Source organism: Neovison vison, chromosome 7 (assembly GCF_020171115.1).
Source record: "Neovison vison isolate M4711 chromosome 7, ASM_NN_V1, whole genome shotgun sequence".
NCBI lineage: Eukaryota > Metazoa > Chordata > Mammalia > Carnivora > Mustelidae > Neogale > Neogale vison.
Window position 1 is genome coordinate 12,501,796 of NC_058097.1, and position 23,184 is coordinate 12,524,979.

General features: G+C 43.7%; 1 protein-coding gene across 1 annotated transcript; it reads left to right on the plus strand.

The window, feature by feature from the left end:
• Positions 1-1,717: 1,717 nt before the first annotated feature.
• Positions 1,718-22,845, plus strand: LOC122911253 (ATP-dependent RNA helicase DDX19A). Its single transcript, XM_044255750.1, has 12 exons — positions 1,718-1,880; positions 7,043-7,091; positions 9,178-9,228; positions 10,279-10,414; positions 13,413-13,505; positions 15,051-15,153; positions 15,533-15,647; positions 17,597-17,774; positions 18,130-18,367; positions 20,456-20,618; positions 21,098-21,289; positions 21,673-22,845. The coding sequence occupies exons 1-12, from the start codon at positions 1,824-1,826 to the stop codon at positions 21,732-21,734; spliced, it is 1,437 nt and encodes a 478-aa protein (XP_044111685.1). The 5' UTR covers positions 1,718-1,823; the 3' UTR covers positions 21,735-22,845.
• The last annotated feature ends 339 nt before the right edge of the window (positions 22,846-23,184 follow it).

Genomic DNA, 23,184 nt, shown 5'->3' on the forward strand with positions numbered 1-23,184 from the left:
TTCCAGTTGCTCCTGACAAAGTTTCTTTGCGTGACCAAACTTTAGTCAGGTTCTTGAACCTTCTACTAAGCCTATCTGTGCACTCCTTGTAAAATCCAGTTTTAGCAAGACTCCCCCCCCGCCCCCCGCAACACTTGGTATCTGGCCACCTCAGTATTTGACAGCACCATCCCCCAGGTGGGGTCTGATTCATCAGCAAGAATCCTGTTAGGTTAGAATTCCACTAACAGAATTTCCCTACACCTTTATGTTTCCTCTTAGTAATTTTCAATCCACTGACCACTCCCTACCACCACCACCCTGCTCCTCAGCTATAAACTCTCCCTCATGTTACATCTCACCCTCACCAAAAAAAATCTCACTGTAGAGTTCCCTATACCTATCCTGTGTGCCTTGCCATCTCTACCATGTCGCTGAATATTCCTTTAACATTCCACATTCTTACCAACACAGGGTAGGTCAATTTTTAATTTTAACCATTCTACCAATGTGCAGTGGTATCTCTGTGTGGTGACTTCGATTTGCATTTCCTTAAGAACCAGTGATTTCCAGCTCTTTCTCATGAACTTACTCACCACAATGGTATCCTCTTTTGCAAAGCTTTCAAGTCATTCACACATTTTGACATAAATGTTGCAATTAAAAATGTCCTGAAGTGGGTGCCTGGTGGCTCAGTTGGTTAAGCCCTCCGGGTCATGATCCTAGAGTCCCGAATCAGGCTCGTAGCTCAGTGGGGAGTCTGCTTCTCCCTCTGAACCTTGGGTCTTCTCATGCACTCTCTCTCTCTCACAAATAAATAAATTAAATCTTTTTAAAAAGATGTCCTAAAGTAATACATTTTGAACTAAAATCTCTATTAACGTATTCATCCACACATTAAGAAGTATTTATCAAGAAGCTAGTATGTGTCATGAATATCTCACAAATTAACTGCGACTAAGACATAAAATGTTTGCTCTTGCTCGAAGAATTCATATTCTGGGGTGGGAAGCGAGAGGCAGAAGTGAACCAAAAGCAAACAAGATGATTTTTGATGGGAAGGAGATGTTCACTGAGTATAAACGAGAAAACGTTGGAAACAACCTATACATCCCCAAGCTGACAGAGGCAGGGGGAGTTAGGTAATTTATGTGACATGAATTTAATGGACTATTATAATGCCATGACATCGATAACTATAACATGAAAAAAATACTTAGCCATATAATACAAGGGTCAAATTTAAAATTGTATGCGTACGTTGTCTATGTAAAACACCCCTGTTTCGATGCATATGGACGAAAACTGGAAGGACCCAGAAGAAAAATAAAACGCTGCTGCGTGTATTCTTCGGAGTGATGGAATTACGGGGCGTCTAATGGCTCTTGGTTTCGTTTTGATTTTCGTCTTATTTGCTACCGCGTTAACACCAGACACCATCTACGGCATTCTCAGGGGACTTACCTTTGTGCAAGTCTTTAGAATTCAGAGACACGTGACAGGTTTAAAATAAAGCATGGGTTACCTCAGTGTGAAGTAAGGCACTAAAGCCAGGACTAAGAGTTTGACTTCGCAAAGCCTGGGGAGTTAAAGGCGCGACAACGGTGCTCCAGCCCGCGGTACACGCGCGTCAGCAAACGACCGGAAAAGGCGACGCTGAAGAACACGCCCGGCGCGGCGCGGAATACTGACGCCTTGCGCCGGGCAGGAACTGACGTCACTTTCGGCACCACCGCTTCCGGTCCTCCTGGGGGTGGTTCTCGGCGGAGACAGCGGACTCGGGACTGGTGTTGGCGCGCGTGCGGTGAATTCTTTAGCGAGTCGACCTCACTTCCCGCCGGATCATGGCCACCGACTCGTGGGCCCTGGCAGTGGACGAGCAAGAAGCGGCTGTCAAGTCGGTCAGTGACTTCAGCTCCCGCGGGGCGAACGTAGCAGGGGCCCGATCGAACCTTGATACGAGCCCAGGGAGCTGGCTACCCGGGTTGGGCAGGCTTGTGGCCCACATCTCCCTAGAGTTTGCTGCCGGGAATCACTTAGCCCCGATTTGCGCCTGGGTCGAAAGAGACCAACGTCGGCCTTGTACTGTTCATCTGGGCGGGTTAAAGACTTTTACCCAGTAGCAAGTTTTTTCCCACTTTGCTTTTTTTTTTTTTTTTTTTTTCTGTTGCACTTCCTTTTCGGCGGTGGGGTTTGTAGGGAAATTTTGGTGCTAATTCTCTTGTCTGTTTTCTGAGTGATTCTGTGCTAAACATTGTTTTTCGGTTTGTGCTTAACATGGTTGGCAGTTTGTAGCTCTTTGAAGAATAACGGATTCAGGTTCAGATTTACTGTTTCAGTCTATTGCAGATGTCAGCGGGAGGCCCTTCAAATTGTTTCGTTGATGTTTGAAGCGACGTTTTATTTCATATACTGGTTATTTGATTAATGAAGACCCACTCAGCTTAAGGTCATTAGAGTGGAAACTGGCTTTCTGTTCTGATATCTTAGTTAAGGTTAGTTTAGTGATAATGATAATTGATTTTAATAGTTTGTGTTTGATAGTCTGAAGTCTTATATAAGTTTTTTAATGGCTAAGTTACATTTTTTTTTCCCAGTCATCCTTGATTACATTGGGAGGATTGTCAGTGTGTCAGCAAATGTTACGGGCTAAATCCAGTGGAGTATAAAAAGAATCTTTACAGTCTAGTTAGGAAGGTGAGAATGTGGGAAGTGCTGTGAAAATGGTAAGAATAATGTGATAAGTGATCTCTGAGTGTAAAGAGGCCGTTTATGAGTAGGAAATAGCGAAATTCCTTGTGAAGAAGTTTTTATTTCAAATGGATTTTAGAGAATGAGTCATTTAGGAGAGAGGTGAATGGCATTTTAGGAGAAAATGCTCAGAGGGGCTGGACTTATCTAGAGAGCAAGAATCAGAACTCATTTTTGCTACAACTTCAGTTTATGGATTGTAGTAGAAGCTGAACAGAAAATACTGTATAGTGTGCTTTGCAACTTTCATTGAAAACTTAAAGAGGAGAGACTTAACTTAGTTGATTTGGGGATTTTTCGGGAGGATATTGGGCAAGATTAGATCTCAGAGCTGTCAAGATTTATCGAACTACAGAGAATATTAGAAGGAGTGATGTCCAAAGGAAAGGCATTCCCTGTGGCAGTCTAGCCCAGAGAGGGCGTATGTTGTTGGTTGGTGGAAGTGACAATGAAGAGATGAATTCAAGAGAATTGTGACAGTATAAAGAGCAGGGTTTAGGAAAAAGGCAAAGGTTGCTGTTTGCAGTCAGGAGCCCACAGGTGGTATTAGTAAAATGCTAATAACAGGACCAGGGAAGTGGGAGGATGGGCAGATTTTATATGGACGATATTGAGTTCAGGATTGGCTCTTCTTATTTTGAGGTAAAGAGGTCTCTTGGTAGGTACCTGTGTTGGGAATCCCCAGGAATAGTCCAGGTTCAGTGATTTCCTGGGAAGACTCACAAGACCTAGCATATGTTTGTACTCACAGCTATGATTTATTACAATGAAAAAATACAAAGCAAAATTTGCAGAAGGAAAAGGCACATCTGGCAAAGTCCAGAGGAAACCAGGTACCAGCTTCCAAGAGTCCTCTCTCAGTGGACTTACATACTCAGCTTAATTTGAGTTTAAGTCCTGCCGCAGCTAATTGTAACAGCACATGTGAAGTATTGTCAGGGAAGCTCATTAGAGACTCAGTGCTCAGGGTTCTTACTGGGGGCGTGGGTGCTGTCACAAACTAACCCTCTGCCTAGCGTGTACCAAAATTCCAGACTTGGAGAAGGAAAGCAGGTGTTTAACATAAATCACATGTTTTTACAAACAGTTTAGGCATAGCAAATCCTCAGCAGTTCTAGGAATGGTGGGAACCCTTCAGAAGTCCAAGACCCCAGATGCGAGACAGGGGCCAGCCTTGCAAGCTGGCTTTTCTAAGGATAGGAAGCTGTTAGCTGTGTTATGTTTTCTGCACAGCACCAATCTTGCATTTGGAAATGTGGCATTGGAGTCAGGAGAAGAATCAGGGCAAGTAATAAAACAGGCTGTTTCCCACAAATCAGAAAGTATGACAAAGGTTAAGGTTCCACTATTTCACACCAGAGCTTTCCTAAAAGATAATTGGTTTCAAATCTTTTTAAGCCTATGACTCTAATCTAGCTGTGATACTACGAATATTGTAAATATAGGTCTAAACATACTTGGTATCTGGTTTTAATCACTCTACTTCTCAGGAAGCTGGTATAAATAAATGTGTTATGACACTGCTTCCTAGGGGCGTCTAGGTGGCTCAGTCATTTGAGTGTGCGACTTTTAGTTTTCGGCTCAGTTCACGATCTCCAGGTTGTGGGATGTAGCCCCGTGTCAGGCTTGGAGTGCAGAGCAGAGTCAGCTTGGGGTTCCCTCCCTTTCCCTTACCCTCTGCCCCTCCCCGCTGCTTGCACAAGCTCTCTCTTTCTCTGTCTAAAAAAATAGAATCTTTAAAACAAAACACTGCTTCTAGTTGGGGAAGACCACCCCCCTTTTTTTATGTTATCATGTAGACTTGTGTACCTTAAGAATAATTCATGATATTAGGTTATGTGACTGTGCTCTCAAGTGTACAGGTAGTCAATGGAAATGACAGAGAAGAGGACAGAGAAAGCATAATGATAAAGATTTTACAATTACACACCGTGAGGATTTTTGTAGGTTTAAGCTTATGTGGTCAAGGATATGCCTTGAGTCTTCCCTACATATAAAAACAGGTTTGGAGGGAAAGGAGGGGTCGAGAAGTTTAGTTTGGTTGCAGTTTTAGGAACCCTGATAAAAAATTCTGAGAGTTTGAATTAGTAGAAAGGACCTGATGCCAGTTCACTTGTCGCTGTCATCTCTTCCAACACAAATGGCTTCCTTTGTTGGCTCTTTTTGGCCAAATCACCAGTTTAATTCCTTCCTTTTCCCTCATCAGCCAGAAACAAAAACCCAAAGGCAACCCTAAGAATCTTTTAGAGACATAATCTGACCCTTTTGCAGTTAGAGTTGTCATAGAGGTAGGTCTTAAGGCCTTGTTGAAGTGTCTTTGAGTGCCTTAGAGTTCACCCCTTCATGGATCAGGGACTCTGGGACTAACAGAAAACATTAGCCACCCTTCAGGAGCTACTCTGTTCGTTTGAATAGGGGAAGGATGCTTTTATCATAACTGAAAAAAAGGCATGATTAATAATCAGAAGGGTCCTCACTGAAGATGAATACAGAATGAAGGAGAATAAGAGTTGACTGGCCTGCTTCTTTCCCATGGTGGAGTTAGTCTCAAGACAGGAATACTCATCTGCCAGTAGTTTTTCCCTTGAATACAGCCTGATAAATGCTGACAAATTCTTAGATCTCTCTAGCTTCTAAGCTTGTCATCTTTTGTTAGCACATATGTTTGTCAAACAAATTATAATACAGTAGATTTGGTTATGGTTTTCTTTTCCATCAGTCAGACTTTGAGACTAATCAGCTTGGTTGAATTGGGCATACCAGACTGCCTTATTTGTATTTTCAGCCCATTGCAAGACTAGTCAGCTTCTGCAGATTCCTGTGTATTAGCCTAAAAATAGGCGTTAATCAGTGGATAAGTTCTGGTATAAAATACCTTCTCTGTTGTGTGCCAGCTTTCCCATTGGCCTTAGGGAAAGGGTGTCTATCTGCAGTAGTGTGTTGATCTGATTTTTCTCTGGAAGACCGTTTTAAAGAGAGGAGATGGATATTCCCACTGTGTGAGGGTGGACTTCTCCCAAAGACCAAGAGTAGAGTCAGTTGAGGAGAGGGGGAATGGAGGAGGAAGTATTTCTCAAGTGGTAGTCGTCATAAGGATAATGAATGATTGTGTCAGTTGAGGGATCATTTTGAAGGAAGGGCTTGGGGTCTAGCACTGGATTGGGGGTGCTCTTCAGACCCTGGTAACATACCTTTATAATACCCATACCTGTATCATACCCTTACTCTTAAGAATACCTTGAGCATGGAAAACTAGTTCTCATGAGATCGGAAACTTCATTACAAATGTATAAATTATTGGTCTGCTTGCACTTTCATTTGCAGCTTAGGAAGCAAGTTTGCATTGACCAGGACTAGTGGCCAAAATAAAAAATCTTTCGTTCAAGTTTCCAAAATATTCTAAATCAGGAATATGAATTTGTTGATTCTTTCATCAAAAATAAATAACTTTTTGGGGTGCTTGGGTGCCTCAGTGGGTTAGGCCTCTACCTTCGGCTGGGGTCATGATCTCAGGGTCCTGGGATCAAGCCCCGCATCAGGCTCTTCTCGGCAGGGGGCCTGCTTCCTCTTCTCTCTCTCATCTCTGCCTGCCTCTCTGCCTACTTGTGATCTCTGTCAACTAAATAAATAAAATTTAAAAAAAAAATAACTTTTTAACCTAATTCATAGTGGAAGTGGTTGATAAAGCAGAAAAGAAAGCTATAATTTATTTGCTAAGTGTTTACCCACCACAGCGTGGGTTTCAGGACTAAAAGCTGAGATGGTATTGTTTTTTACCATATCCAGAAGGAAAACTGAGTGTGTCCACTATTGAAAGGCTATCATAGGTATTTAATGAAGGCAGATGTTCTAGAAAGAGCATAAGTTGAAAGAAAAGTAGAGGTTTGAGACTGCTGTCAAACTTTATTCCCATCTGGGGCGCTTGGGTGGCTCAGTCATTAAGTGTCAGCCTTGGCTCAGGTCAAGATCCCAGGGTCCTGCTCAGCGGGAAACCTGCTTCTCCCTTTCCCACTCCCCCTGCTTGTATTCCCTCCCTTGTGCGCACTTTCTCTCTGTCTCTGTCTCTCAAATAAAAATAAAATCTTAAAACTTTTTTTCCCCATCTGCTCTGTTAGTCCCCTCCCCTTTTAAGGTTCTTGAGGATGTGAAATGATGTCTTCACCCAACCTTGTAGGATTTCTGCTTGAGCAGGACAACTCCCTGAATATAAGTGCTACTAGACTTTCACTAGGGAACTTCTCTTTGCTCAAGGGACTTCCTTTCTTTTAATTGGGTCATTTGCTTAACTCTGTTTCCTTTTATTTCCATTCAGATGAGTAATTTGCAAATCAAGGAAGAAAAAGTCAAACCAGATACCAATGGTGAGTCACTTGTAACTACGAGGTGGATACACACTCTACACGTGCTCTCCTGCTTTCCTGCTTTGCAGTAGTAGCTGCTGCGTGAAAAGGCCTTTCACTTAGCATAATGTTTCGCAAATGACGGCACTGTATTTGAGAGCCAGTAAATTCCGTTGCTGAAGAGGATACATTAGTTTTACAGATTTTACCTAGTCTCTGGCTCCTGCCACTGTTCTTTTGGTAGTGTTTCTTTACATTTTTAACCTAATTAAAAAAAAAATCTGGGTTCAAAATTCAGCGTGTAAACAGGTAAAAGGCTTCCTTTTTATCCTGGACTGTCATTGAGCCAGTCATTACTCTCTGTTAGTTTGGTAGGGTGGCCATTCCAGGTCACAGATTGAGTGGTTTAAACAGTCCAAGTTTCTTGTCTCACAGTTCTTGAGGCCAGAAATCTCAGATCAAGATGTCAGTAGGGTTGGTTCCTTCTGAAGTTTTCAGAACTTAATGTTCAAGTCTTTAATCAATTTTGAGTTAATTTTTGTATGTGGTTAAGATAGCAGGCCAGATCTGTTCTTCTACATGTAGCTGTCCATTTTTCCCAACACCGTTTCCTGAAGAGACTGTCCTTTCTCTGTTGTGTATTCTTGGCTCCTTTGTCATACATTAGTTGACTGTGTATGCATGGGTTTATTTCTGGTCATGGTTTATTCCATTGGTCAGTGTGTCTGTTGTTATTCAAGTACCATACTGTTTTAATTATATAGCTTTGTAATATAGTTTGAAACCAAGGAGCATAATGCCTCCAGCTTTGTTTTTCTTTCTTGAGATTGCTTTGGGGGGGTGGGGGCGGAGGTTGCTTTGGCTGTTCAGGAGTTTTGTGGTTGCATACAAATTTTTAAATTGGTCTATTTGTGTGAAGAATGCCATTGGAATTTTGTTAGGATTTGCACTGATTTTGTGTGTTGCTTTTGGTATGCGGACACTTTAACAGTATTCTTCCAATTCATGAATAAGGAAAACCTTCCTATTTATTTGTGTCTTCAGTTTCTTTCATTCATGTTTACAGTGTTTAGTACACAGGCCTTTCACCTTCTTGGTTAAATTTATTCCTAGGTATTTAATTATTTTTAATGTAATTGTAAATGGCATTTTTTCCTTAATTTCTCTTTCCAATAATTCATTATTAGTATACAGAAACTCGCCATATTTTTGTGTATCAATTTTTGTATCCTGCAACTTTCCTAAATTCATTTATTGGTTCTAACAGTATTTTGATGGCATCTTGAGGCTTTTTGTACATAATATCATATCATCTGGAAATATTGACAGTTTTACTTCTTACTTTCCAATTTGGATGCCTTTTATTTTTTGTATCCATTTACATTTAATATAAATGGTGGGTTAAAATTGATATGGTGGGTTTAGTTAAGTAATTTTACTATTTGATTTGTCTTTCATAATTTCTCTCTATCTTCCTGCCTTTTGGGTTCATTGAATATCCTAGAATTCCACTTTAATTTATTGACATTTTAGCTATAGTCATTGCATTATTTTATGACTTTTTTCAAGACTTCTTCGTATAAGTCTTGCATATTTTTTGTTAACTTTATTTCTGGGTGCAGGATTTCATCTTTTTAATTGCTATTATAAATAGAATCTTTTTAGTTATATTTCTGTATTTATGAAAGCTGCTGATTTCTATTTACTTCTTTTGTACTTAGCTTTTTTTATCTTTTGCTCAGATATATTATTTTATAGTCATTTTTAAGTTAATACTTAGTCCTGCAGGTTTACAATCCTGTAATCCACAAAAAGTGATTTTACCTCTTCCTTTTAAATTTCAATTGTGTTTGCTAAAATAGTAGTATATTTTAAAATAGGATAAGGAAGTCAGAGGTGACATATGCTGATCAGTATGAAGTCAGCCAACGTATCTAGAAAGTTGAAATTTTCATATGTGCTTTCTAGGAATAAAAACCCATTAAATATAAAGAAATGCCAAATATTTACATTTTGATCACTTAGGTAAGATTCAGTATTTATGTTGTCACACCTTTCACATGGGTTTGAAATTTGCCTTTATGATGACACCTGTTTTCTTGTGTAGGTGTTATTAAAACCAATGCCACTGCAGAGAAAACAGAAGAAGAAGAGAAAGGTAATTACTTTTTTAAAACACTGTAGCAAGAAACAACATGTGACCCAAGATTTGCCTTTCTGGAGACAGAGGCACTACATCAAAGACATGTAGAGGAATCACAAAAGAGATTGAGAAGCAGTCAGTGAGGCAGAAGGAGAACCAAAAGAGAGGGATATCCAGAGACCAGAAGAAGGAAGTGTTTCAAAAGTAGGTAGTCAAATATAGGTAATAAATCGATTAGGAAGATATAAAAATGGATTGTTCACTTGATATCATCGTAGAAGCCACTGGTGTGCTCAACAGGGCCTTTGAGGTCTCAAGCGCAGAGGCTAAATACAAAAGCCTATTCAGTATACATTTAGCAGAAGGGGAGGACAGGAAGTGGGGACAATGGGCATAGACAGCCTTTTCAGGGAATGTCCTATAAAGGGGAGTAGAGAAATAGGACAGCAACTGGATGGCAATGAGGACTAAAGGAAGAAGCAAGTTCATAATGAAATGTTAAAACATGTGCACATGCAGTGGGGGAATGTTCCAGTGGAAGGGGAAGCTGATAATGCAAGACAGAGTTAGTGTCGGGAGAAATATCCTTATAGGCAAAAGGGGCTGGGACCTGTTGCACCAATGCAAGGGTTAGCCTTAAGCACAGGCTTTTCCTTCCCAGGTTACCAGAGGGGACATAGAGTATGCACACAAAGCAGGTGGGTGTGTAGGTGTGTTACTGCAGTGTCTGAGGTGCTTCTGATCACTTGTACATCTCTGTGAAGGAAGACGCGGGTTCATCAGATGAGTGAGAAGGAGGAGGGCTGAGAAGAGAGGTGGAGGTGGAGATCTGAGAAGAGTGAATGAGTAGAGAATAGAAACAAGAAGACTTCCAGGGCAGGGCAGCCCAACTGAGTCTGGTGGTCAAGAATCTAAAGCGAGACCTGTCGGTGTCGGTGTGATTGTTTTTCTCCAGTCGTGCTCAGCGGCCCAGGTGCTGGTGCAGAGCCAGGGAGAAAGAGAGATTTCATGAGGGTGGGTTTGCCAAGTGAGTATGAAAGCGATCTGCTGGTTTCTTCCTGACAGAGGACAGAGCTGCCCAGTCCTTACTCAACAAGCTGATCCGAAGCAACCTGGTGGATAACACAAACCAGGTGGAAGTCCTGCAGCGGGACCCGAACTCCCCGCTCTACTCCGTGAAGTCCTTTGAGGAGCTTCGACTGTGAGTGTCTGTTCCCTGGAACAGCTGTTCCTTGTTGGTCCCGCCTTTCTAAAACTGAGCGTCTCAGAGATTTTTTGGGAATTTTACCTTTTGCCTTTATTTTTAAGAATCTTAATGTATTTACTTCTTTGATTAGTTAATAATTCACATGATTCAAAAGTGAGAAAGTATGGAAAGTTTACGGTGATGGTTTCCCTCCCACCCTTGTCTCTTGGCTACCCAGTTCTCCTCCTCTTGGGAGGGATTTTTAAATGCCACAAATTTATTCATCATAGCTGAAAGTCTTTTTTCTTTTATGCTCTTAGAACTTTCAATAAAATATTGGCTGACAGGTGATTTCTGGATGTCAGGAACATTTCTTATTAGGTAAGCCCTTTCGTTAGACTACAGGGTTTACGGTCTTGAGAACACTTTATCTGCTTTTACATAATCAATCAAAAGAGCCTATGCAGGATTCCTAGTACCTACGGCGGAAAGCAGCCTTCAGTATTCTGGAATTTAAAAAAAACAAAAACAAAAACAAACAACAACAACCAAAAACCAATTCAGAACCCAGAATTAAGCCGCAAGGGCGCACTTTTATGGCACTGTGCTAAGAATGACTTCTAACATCTCTTTATTTTAAAGGCAGAATTGTGGAAGGTCATACCAAGTTTTTTTGTTTCTCTCAGTGTATTAGTAAAGAAGTATTTATGAATCCTTGGTTTATATACATACTACTGAGCTGGGTGTCGTGAGTAACATAAGACGTAACTACCGTTCTTGCTGCCTGCCGGGACCGAAATCGCAGACAGAAAATAGCTGGTGAACAAGAAAGTGGTGAAATTAATAGATTCTTTGCCTTTATCAGCAGAATCTATGGTATGCCCACTGTGGGCAAATAAGGGCTACATTCTTGCCAACTTATTACCACTGCTTTAGAGTAAGAGACATTTAAACTATGAGAGCTGACTAAAACCAAATCAAGTCATTACTAAACTGTTAGCTAAGAACAAGTTTTTTAAAGCATGGCTTTTTTTTTTTTTTTAATGTTCTTAGGATATTATATTTTTCCATGTGTATTCCCTCCATCAGGGGCTTCATTGAGCAAATCTGTCATCGCTGCCTCTGTTTATAAACTAGGTCAGGGCAGCAAGTGTGCTCTTTTGTTTCCCGAAGCCACAGTTTGCTTTTCCAAGGATTGATGGTTTTTAAACCCCATTTCTTTTAAAGGACTTGAACTCCCAGTCCAACCAGTGAGGAACTGTCCTCTCTGAAAAGTCAAGTTCTCTCTGATTTAGTAGTTGTTGGCTAGAGGAAACAAAAAATGAAACTTAAGTTGCCTTGCTTTGTTTTTGTACTTAATATTTTTTAAGTAATCTGCAAAATAAGAGAAAAATAATGAACCACCGGAAGCTCTTGGATCATTCGGATCTTCATCAGTTGTGACTTTGTTTCCTTAGCAACCAAATCAAAATCTGCCAAGATTCATATCCTTTTCTTCCAAACAGAAGACACCAGAGGTTATGCTTTCAGGTCTTTGTATCTGAGAACCAACATATGCCAGAAGAATTTGCCATTTAGAGAGCCTGTTAACTCCAAGGAGGGCTCAGAGAACAGAAGTCTTGACTTGGTTTGACTCTTCTTTACAGTCTGGTGGGATTTTTGTGGAACACGCTGTCAGTGTGGAGGTAGCAGAGAACTAATTGTAAATGCAATGGAAGAGCAACTTGAGGGGCGCCTGGGTGGCTCAGTGGGTTAAGCCTCTGCCTTCAGCTCAGATCATGATCCAGGGTCTTGGGATGGAGCCCCACATCAGGCTCCCTGCTCAGTGGAGATCCTGCTTCTCCCTCTCCCTCTGCCTGCTGCTCTGCCTACTTGTGCTTTTTATTTCTGTGTCATAAATAAATAAAATCTCAAAAAAAAAAGAAGACCAACTTGAATTTGATATTTTTTGTGCATCTACTTACATAAGCTGGTGCTTTCCTATTCTTCATTTTTGACTAGACATAATAACTAAATGTGAACATTTGGAAAGTTAAGTATGGTAATTGAACACTCCTACCTATTTACTATAGATCGGGTAATAGAAACTGGTTGAAACAATTTTCTTCTTTTTTTTTTAAGATTTTATTTAGCAAGAAAGGGAACACAAGCAGTGGGAGAGAGAGAGGGAGAAGCAGGCTTCCTGCTGAGCAGGGAGCCCAATGCAGGTCTCAGTCCCAGGACTCCCGAGCTATGACTTGAGCCGAAGGCAGTCGCTTAACAGCCTAGCCACCCAGGTGTCGCTATTTTCTTATTTCTTGACTGTCCTGAGTATTTGCACGGCTGGCTTTGAAAGGACCATGGAATACAAAATGACTGTGGTTCAGTTTAACATCTGCCTCCAGAAATTAAAACTGAATCTCATTCCTTAAGGGGACTTCTGTATGTTACTGGTATAGTAAGCAGTTTATTTTTAACTGTGTCCTTCATAATTCATTTTATGCAAATTATAAGATTGATATGAATTAATACATACCACTCTTGCAATAGTCAGGGGACATTTGTCCTCCAAGGCCAGTCATATTTGTGGATCTGCTGAAAGCATGAATTTCTCCAAGAACTGAAGCTAGTCTGTATTTTCGGAATTGCACAAGAGTTGCAAATTAAGGGGCACCTGGGTGGCTCAGTTGGTTACGCCTTCGGCTCAGGTCATGATCCCAGAGTCCTGGGATCGAGCCCTGCATCCGGCTCAGTGGGGAGCCTGCTTCTCCCTCTTCCCTCTGCCTGCTGCTCCCCCTGCTTGTGCTGTCAAATGAATAAAAATAAAACCTTAAAAAAAAAGAGTTGTAGATTAAGATTTAGTAGGAAAAGATGGTGGCTTGGTTTCATTTTAGACATTTTTTAAGGCATTAGAAAAATACGTCTGACAAAGATAGGAAACATTCTTTGCTAGATTTAGGGAAAGCTAAAATTCTAGGCTTTTAAAACAACTTGAGTGACTAGGAATCCATTCTTTCTCTCCCTGGCTTCCTAGGAAACCACAGCTTCTCCAGGGAGTCTATGCCATGGGCTTCAATCGACCATCCAAGATACAAGAGAACGCATTACCCATGATGCTTGCTGAGCCGTGAGTATGCAGGATTTGCTTTAATGTCTTATACCAATAACTGTTAACTCTACTTGAGAACAAGGTGGTATGTTTGGAACAGCATGTTTCTTCAGGAAAACCACTTGAGCAAGTGCAGAGAGTCATTTGAAATTTGGTACAGCTTCTGCCTTTCCACTTAACAGTAAAAACTGATGGGGTGCCTGGGTCGCTCAGTCGGTCAAGCATCTCGCACTCTTGGTTTCAGCTCAGATTGTGATCTCAGGTCATGAGCTCAGGGTTGTGAGGTCCAACTCCACACAGGGCGCCACAATTAGCATGGAGTCTGCTTGAGACTCTCTCCCTGTCCTTCTCCCTCTCCTTCTGCCTCTGCTCCTCTCCCCACTCCCATACCCACTTGCATGCACACGCTTTCTCTCTCTGTCTCAAATAAATAAAACCTTTTTTTTTTTTTAAGATTTTACTTATTTATTTGACACAGAGATCACAAGTTGGCAGAGAGGCAGGCAGAAAGAGAGAGGGAGAAGCAGACTCCCTGCTGAGCAGAGAGCCTGATGTGGGGCTCGATCCCAGGACCCTTAGATCATGACCTGAGCCAAAGGCAGAGGCTCAATCCATACAGCATGTGACTCTTGATATCGGGGTTGTGGGTTTGAGCTCCATATTGGGTGTAAACATTACTTTAAAAAATCTTTAAAACAGCGGCACTTGGGTGTCTCATTTGGTTAAGTGGCTCCCTTTGGCTCAGGTCATGATCTCAGGGTCCTCTCATTGAGCCCCACATCAGGCTCCCTGCTCAGTGGGGAGTCTGCTTCTCCCTCTCCCACTGCTCATGTGTCCACACTCTTGCTCTCAAGTAAATAAAATCTTTAAAACAAACAAAACTGATGAAGAGAGCTGATGTTGTTATTCTGTGCAGTTTTTAAATTTGGGGTTTTTTAAAAAAAGATTTCTTTGAGACATCATGAACATGAGTTAGTGCAGGGAGGGGCAGAGGAGGAGAGAAACTTCAGCAGTAGAAAATTGGCATCTTACTGTATGTAATAACCTTTTCCATTCAACTCCATTATTTTTCTTATTTAACGACAAAAATTCTTCCCATTTCCCTGACTGGGTTACGTTAAATAAAATGTGAAAGTTCCGTCTAAAGCATCTGTTTGACTTGGTGTCTTGTATTTTCGTAAAGAAGGGAAAGGGAACACACAGAGGGAGCCAAGTCCTGGAGACGTGTTATAGCTTGGCAGAAAATGCCTTCGGGGATTTCCCTCAGCACAGAGTTTACCTGCAGTGTTAATTTCCATGGGGCCCCTAGGGTACAAAACTTGGGTACGCTGGCTATGCTGGAGTCTAGAGTGAAGATTTTTTGGCGTGAATGCATCTAAATCATTATGTCCCTTAATATTTAAGCAGTTTTTTGACAACATATAAAAAATATACCATTGTGTTCAGTGCAGAAAAGCTGGACTAAAAGGAAAAAGCTCTGCATGCCTACCATCCAAAAAGAACTTTTGATACCGTATTGTGTTTAAACAGTATTATTTTCTTTTCTATTCTTCCTTGATCCAGCCCCCAGAACCTGATTGCCCAGTCTCAGTCAGGTACTGGTAAAACAGCTGCCTTCGTCCTGGCCATGCTCAGCCGAGTGGAACCAGCAGAGAAATACCCCCAGGTGAGGGCTGGGGGATCCTGAGGGCCCTGGCTTGCCTGCCCTGGGCAAGGCAGTGCCATACGGTGGGGAGTTAATGGTGGTGCCCCTAAAGGGATCTAAATGTTTCTTGTGGCTCAGGCAGAGCCAGGTCATGCACTAGGCCACAGTCTGGGTAGAATTCATTCAGCAGCAGTCTTCAGCAGTGGCTGCCGAAGGTATCCCCCCATCCAGGGCTCCCTGCTGTAGGTTTGGGTCTACAGCTGAAAAGTGGGCCTGGTTGGAAAGGATGTGTTTCCCTGCACTTTTTAGTGGTGGTAAGGTCAGCGTGTTGTTGCTTTAGGTCCTGTTGTCTATTACTGAAAGGCTCTTCTGAACTCAACCTTTATGATCTCCCTGTTAGTGTTTGTGCCTCTCCCCAACATATGAGCTGGCGCTTCAAACGGGAAAAGTGATTGAGCAGATGGGCAAATTTCATCCAGAACTAAAGCTTGCTTATGCTGTTCGAGGCAATAAATGTAAGTATAAAGGCCTGAGACCTAAGCAGTGAGCAGGATAGGGTGGTTGGGTGTTTGAATTTTGAAGGTATGATAATATTAAATTTTCTGGTTCAGTTGACCGTAGGGCCCACTCCATCACTTTCAGGAAATCTGTTTTACACTTGCTGTTTAACAGTCGTTTCTACTCTTTTTTTGTTTGTTTGTTTCTACTCTTAAAAAATTTTGAGTTGTTGTAAAAAATCTTTGTATGAGTCATGGAGTTCTTAAAGTCTGGCGTTCTTCCCAGAGAAAAGAGGGTTTTGAATTCAGCATGCAGAGTTCTCGAAGCTGCTTATTACTAACAAGGGATTAGTAGGTGTGAGGATGGTAGGTTGGAGTCATATCCCTTTGCTTAAAAACAAGCACAGCCTTAGTAAGAGTAAACGAGGAGCACGTACAGATAACTTGGTCTTATCCAAATCAGAAATCCTTCCACCATTTTTTCCTCCCATGTCTTTTATAGAATGTAATATAGAGAACATGGTGTAAAGTGGAGAGGAGGGGTAGGTAGAAAATGGTTCATTATAAAGTTATCAGAGTATATAAAACTATTAAGTCAGTAAGGAAAAAGTAAGCGGTCTAAGTAAGGGAAGAGTCTAATAGTTAGAGGCCCGGTTGAGCAGACTCTTCGCAAAAGCCGCATTTGTCATCAGGGAAATGTAAGTTAAAACCACCGTATGCCTCTCAGACGGGCAGAAGTGACGCAGTCTGATGATACTAAGTATTATTGATGGAGATGTCCAAAAACGGGAATGCCCATACATTCCTGGTAGGGAGTATACAATGGGACAGTTATTTCTGGAAGCACTTTGGCATTGCTTAGAAAAACTATGACAGACCACCCTTTGATCCAAGCAGTTTATATTTGCCTGGAGCAGTGGTTCTCAAACTTTTTGCTTTCTTTCTTTCTTTTTTAAAGATTTTATTTATTTATTTGACACAGAGAGAGATCACAAGTAGGCAGAGAGGCAGGCAGTGGGAGCGGGGAGCAGGCTTCCCGCTGAGCAGAGAACCCAGTGCAGGGCTCGATCCCAGGACCCTGGGACCATGACCCGAGCCAAAGGCAGAGGCTTAACCCACTGAGCCCCCCTAATGCCCCTTCTGATGCTTGAATATCCCTGCATATGTGTTGTTTCCCACATATTAATATACAACAGCTTAATTCCTAATCATGGAGTATTGGTCACAGGATATGTGCATTAGTAATGTTGATAGGTGTTTGTACCGGTTCAGCTCCCACCAGCTATAATTCGAAAGTAATATGTTTTGTTTTGTTTTATAAAGATTTTATTTGTTTATTTGACAGACAGAGATCACAAATAGGCAGAGAGGCAGGCAGAGAGAGAGGAGGAAACAGGCCTCCGGCTGAGCAGAGAACCCGATGCGGGGCTCAATCCCACGACCTGGGATCATGACCTGAGCCGAAGGCAGAGGCTTTAACACATTGAGCCACCCAGGCGCCCCAAGTAATATGTTTTTTAAACGAGAGAATTTGTACTTAGGAAAACTGTCTGCACATTAGAATGTCTAACAAAGCAAAAATGCATTGGGCCAGGATCCTGGGGCTCACAAGTACCAACTAAAGAAAAACCTATGAACCGTGAGTGAATGTATGGTAGGAAGTGAGTAAGAGTGATGTTGAGGAGAATGAGCGAGTTGATGTTGAATCACAGGAGGAAACAGGAAGGAGATATGATGCTTATTGAGGGTTCACTGCAGAGGATTGAATCCTGACCACGGTGCAGTGAGATGGGTGCTATTGTGCCTGCTTTACAAGAACCCAAGACTTTCGGATAACACTCCTGTATATGTGTTTTGACATCTGGAGTTAACTTGTTTTATTAACTCTGGAAGGGTGGGCAAAGCTTTGATTTCCAAAGCTGGTTTTGCCATGGAAAATCCCCACAGCAAACATCTTGTCTCCACAGTGGAACGAGGTCAGAAGATCAGTGAGCACATTGTCATTGGCACCCCTGGGACTGTTCTGGACTGGTGCGCCAAGCTCAAGTTCATTGACCCCAAGAAGATCAAGGTGTTTGTTCTGGATGAGGCTGACGTGATGATAGCTACTCAGGGCCACCAAGATCAGAGCATCCGCATCCAGAGGTAGGAACTCTTGAGTCAAGAGCAACTTCTCAGCCTCCTGATCTGCAGCATCTTCTCCTTTTACTTCAAACACCTCTTCTTGCTCCTGTCGGGTTCTTTATCTAGTACCTCCAGAAGAATTTGTTTGATGGGCCACTTCCTCATCAGCACTGACTGGGGTTGAGGAAGGAGACTTAGGGAATCTAACCCCAGCCCCATTCCTGCCCCGTGGCTGCTCTCACCTCTTCCCCGCTGTTCTCCTCCCGCTTTTGCTGTTTTCCTGGACACGTAGCCCACGCAAGCCCCGGGCCGCTGTCTTCTGTCCGTTCCAGAAAAGACTCGGGGTCATGCCCCGTACCTGGGTCTTCCCTTGCAGGATGCTGCCCAGGAACTGCCAGATGCTGCTTTTCTCTGCCACCTTCGAAGACTCTGTCTGGAAGTTTGCCCAGAAAGTGGTCCCAGACCCAAACATTATCAAGTTGAAGCGCGAGGAGGAGACACTGGACACCATCAAGCAGTATTACGTGCTGTGCAATAACAGAGATGAGAAGTTCCAGGCCTTGTGTAACCTGTATGGGGCCATCACCATCGCTCAGGCCATGATCTTCTGCCATGTGAGTAGCAGTGGCAGCACCAGGCCTGGCGGGGGAGGAGCGGCCCTCGAGGGTGTGCCTGCCCCTCCTCTCGGCCAGCGCCAGCTCAGTGCTGAGGCGGGCTGGGTGCCATATGTGGCCAGAAAGGAATGGTTTGTGAAGGTGTAAGATAGTTTCGTCTTAGTATTCTGAGGCATACATGGCTTCACAGTCAAGTCCCTCGGGGCGCCTGGCTGGCTTAGTCAGCAGAGTGTGCACCTTTCCATCGTGGGGTCCTAAGTTTAAACCCCACATTTGACCTAGAGCTTACTTTAAAGTTTTTTTTTGTTTGTTTTTTGGGTTTTTTTTAAGATTTTATTTGTTTATTTGACAGACAGAGATCACAAGTAGGCAGAGAGGCAGGCAGAGAGAGAGAGAGAGGGAAGCAGGCTCCTCTGCTCAGCAGGGAGCCTGATGCGGGACTCGATCCCAGGACCCTGAGATCATGACCTGAGCCGAAGGCAGCGGCTTAACCCACTGAGCCACCCAGGCGCCCCAAAGTTTTTTTTTTAATTATTATTTGTAGGTGATACATTATTAGAAAACCCAAGAGAACCAACAGATATTTAGGAAATAGATATTTGTGTCAAAAAAAAAAGAAAAAAGGAAGCCTAGATTTCCATTGATAATGGCAAAAAAAAAAAATCAGGAATAAATAGAGTGTTACCCTCAGATTGAAAATTGATCCAGAAAGGATGAAAAAAAGAAAACACTTTCATGCCTTCTGTTGTTAACATTTAGCCAGTTTGCTTTTATCCATGTGCTTGCATTTGACACATTCATACTTTTTGGTTTTGGTGAAGTATTTTATTTAAGATTTTATTTACAGGACACCTGGGTGGCTCACTGGATTGAGCCTCTGTCTTCAGCTCAGGTCATGATCTCAGGGTCCTGGGATTGAACCCCACATCGGGCTCTCTGCTTGGCAGGGAGCCTGCTTCCCTCTCTCTCTCTGTCTGCCTCTATCCCTACTTGTGATCTCTTGTGATCTCTCTGTGTCAAATAAATAAATAAAATCTTTAAAAAAAAAAAAAAAAGAGGGCGCCTGGGTGGCTCAGTGGGTTAAGCCGCTGCCTTCGGCTCAGGTCGTGATCTCGGGGTCCTGGGATTGAGTCCTGCATCGGGCTCTCTGCTCAGCAGGGAGCCTGCTTCCCTCTCTCTCTCTCTGCCTGCCTCTCCATCTACTTGTGATTTCTCTCTGTCAAATAAATAAATAAATAAATCTTTAAAAAAAAAAAAAAGATTTTATTTACATATTTGACAGAGAGAGAGAGATCACAAGCAGGCAGAAAGGCAGGCAAAGAGAGAGAGGAGGAAGCAGGCTGCCCGCTGGGCAGAGAGCCCGATGCGGGACTCGATCCCTGGATCCCGGGATCATGACCTGAGCCGAAGGCAGAGGCTTTAACCCACTGAGCTACCCAGGTGCCCCTTGGTGAAGTATTTTAAAGTTAATTGTAGACATCATAATAATCCACACCTAAGTACTTCCCAGAAATAAGACGTGCTCCTACATAAGCCCAGTGCCATTGTCATGCCTTTAACAATGACATAATAATAATACCCCTGTTTCGTCCTTCCATATTCCATTTCTCCACTTATTATTGGTTTGTTTGGGTTTTTTTCCCCCATTTCTCCACTTGTGCCAAAAATGTTCTTTATTGCTTCTGGCCGGTGGTGTTAAGCCTAAGAGCCGGTCAGAGATCGCTGCGCCTACTTGTCCGGTCTCTCGAGACTCCATTAACCTGGAGCAGTTTGCCCACCTTTCATGAAGCAAACATCCTGAAGAGTCCAAGCTAGTAAGCAGTCTTGAGAATTTCTTTCGTGTCCCCGCCTTGTGATTATATTCAGGTTAAATATTCTGTGAGATTAATTTCCACGTGACATCGTTACCTCCTGACACAGCATGTCACGTTAACAATTTTAGGAAGTTTAACCCTCAGCTACTGGGTTTCATGGAGAGTCTTCCAGATAAAAAAATACTCTCTTCGGGAAAAACAAAAACAAAAAACAAAAAAAACAAACCCACTCTCTTCAGGTACCTTCATTTCTCAAATAGTTCCTTCTTCCCAGACGCGCAAGACAGCGAGCTGGCTGGCAGCAGAGCTCTCCAAAGAAGGCCACCAGGTGGCGCTGCTGAGTGGCGAAATGATGGTGGAGCAGAGGGCTGCGGTGATCGAGCGCTTCCGAGAGGGCAAAGAGAAGGTGCTGGTGACCACCAACGTGTGTGCCCGCGGTGAGCAGAGAACGTGTCTGTCCGCCAGGCCCCGGGTAGCCAGGGAGGCCTGTACGGGGCGCTCCGCCTGTTTGGGGGGAGTCCACGTGGGCTTGGTTCTCTCCTGGAGAGACTGGATTCCCCCGGCACCTGAGAACTGTCACAGAAGCCAGAGGCGCCGATGTGCTGGAAGGACATGGAGCAGCAGCTCACTGGCCCAGGACGGTGTCTGCTCTCTTCGGGGCCCCCACAGAGGTTTCAGCTGCGTTTTCTGATACTTGTGTCTAGCAGAGGCTCTCTTCTTGAGGTCATAATTTTGTCAGCACTTGCCTAAGTTCTCTTTCCCTCTGGGTTCTGCTGCATGCCCCCGGTCCCCGAATCCCAGAGCCGGCCTGCCCCAGACGCTTCCTTCCACCCGAAGCTGGTGTTTGTTGGCCTCACTTGGTGGGCAGTGATTTTCAGCTCCTGTCCTGACTCCTCTGCACCTGCCTTTCATGCAGGTATTGATGTCGAACAGGTTTCTGTCGTCATCAACTTTGACCTCCCCGTGGACAAGGACGGGAACCCGGACAACGAGACCTACCTGCACCGGATCGGGCGCACGGGCCGCTTTGGCAAGAGGGGCCTGGCAGTGAACATGGTTGACAGCAAGCACAGCATGAACATCCTCAACAGAATCCAGGAGCATTTTAGTGAGTGCCTGGGAATGGCCCCCAGGGAGGGGGGGGAAGAGTCGGTTCTCCCGTGGCCCCGAGAGAGGCCCGTGTCCTTGTCACACCGTCCCCTCCTTTCCTACAATATGGAAGTTCTCGAAGAGCACACCTGGCAAGTTTTCAGGGTCAGGGATGCAAAGGACAGTGCCCCTCTGGCCAGGCTGAGGGACCTAGGGCTCTCTCTGTCCCTCACTCGGGCACCGGGAGTCTTTGGGGTCAAGTGCAAGACTGCTGTGGCCAGAGGTATGGTCCTGTTCCTAGGCCGGGCAGAACGCTGTTTCCTCTCTCCCTGCCGTGCTGTCCCTTTCCTGGGTGTGTGTCTCCATGGTAGACCCGCACTGATTTCTCATTTTCCTCCTCAGATAAGAAAATAGAAAGACTGGACACGGATGATTTGGACGAGATTGAGAAAATAGCCAACTGAGACGCTCCACCAGTCACCAGTGCCCACCCTGGCACTCCGCCTGCATGGGAGACCAGTGCTTTCACGGCACAGGCCTCGACAGTCACCACAAAGACAAAGGCAGAGGAGAGAGAAACTACCTACCTCATTTTAAATTACGTTTGGACTCGACAAAAATTGTGCAAATGATGGGGGAAGGTAGAAGGAAAATTTTGCATTTTGGAAAAAGTAGTCCTCCCCCTGCCCCTCCCCCCTTTTAAGCCATGGTTTTTCCCCATCTTTATAATAATCTGGTCGCTATGGATAATCACAGAGCCTAGGAATCCCGGCTTATTTTGTTGGTGGGGAGATAGGACCCGTCTCCCGCCCCTGCAGGAATGGTAGATGTAGAGTGCGAGAAAGACCTCACAGCACAGGTGTGCGGGCCCTGCTGCACAGATGGGAGTGTGGGGAGCAGCCACAGAGAGATCCGTGAGCTCTCCCCCTTCTCAGTCCCTTCCTGGAGACCTGCTGCCAATGTCTCCTGCCCTTGGGGCCATCTTCCTTCTAAATCCAGTGACGTTTCAGCTGATCCCTTTTACCTCTGTTCCCTGTGCCAGAGGATGTCCGTTTCTCTTTGGGTGAGCATCTTGGGTACTTTTGTAAATCTCCCCAATTTGGAGAGAAACACAGAAGTCCGTGAATCTTCAGAGGGATTGGTCTGGCAAGGGTAGATGAACCCTTTCAGAGTCTAGGCCTTCCTGTTCCTGCGGTTGCTGTGTCTGCTCAGGCACTGGTGGTCGGTCAGGGCACCCAGGAGACACCAGGTGAGTTTCTGACACACACCTGGCCAAGTGAGTTGGGTCTTATCCACGGGGTTTCACACTGTGTCTGGAGTTGAGCAGCAGTGTTTGGAAAGGAAGTTAGGACCAAGTGGAAACTCTGAATAATGCTCTTTATCTGTAATAGTGGACCTGTTGGCTACTTTAACTCAGAGGTCATCTATATGCATAAGGACAGATAAATTCGAGCTATACCCATCATTCATTATGTTCAGAAATTTTAAGGTAATTATGAAAGGCTTTACTAATCATGATTCATTTTTATTTGTATTTTTCTGCTAACTAGGCTAATATATGCTCATTAAAAAAGATGTGTGTGTGTGTGTGTGTGTGTGTGTATATACATACATAAGGAGCAGGTGCTGTCTCTCCCCGCCTCTCTGGAATCACCATTGCTGGCATTTTGATGAACATCCGATAGTATTTCCTTCTGTTTACATATCAACGTTTTTACAAAAATGTGAACATCCTACTCAGGCTCTAGTGCACCGCGCCTTTTCACTCAGTAGCGTTATCTTGGACGTGTCCTGTCCAGCACATAGGCATATGCATTGCGTTCTTGGCTTCTCCAGTGACAGGCGCGGGAGGTGGCCACGGTGCCACGGCCCACAGCCTCACTCACCTCTGCCCTGTGAAAGTCGCTGTAGGAT

Bases quoted from the DNA above. Each gene is read 5' to 3' on its own strand.
- LOC122911253 (XM_044255750.1), top strand. From the start codon at position 1,824: ATGGCCACCGACTCGTGGGCCCTGGCAGTGGACGAGCAAGAAGCGGCT. The intron at 1,881-7,042 runs GTCAGTGACTTC...ATTTCCATTCAG, and splicing joins AAGAAGCGGCTGTCAAGTCG to ATGAGTAATTTGCAAATCAA. The intron at 18,368-20,455 runs GTGAGTAGCAGT...CCTTCTTCCCAG, and splicing joins AGGCCATGATCTTCTGCCAT to ACGCGCAAGACAGCGAGCTG.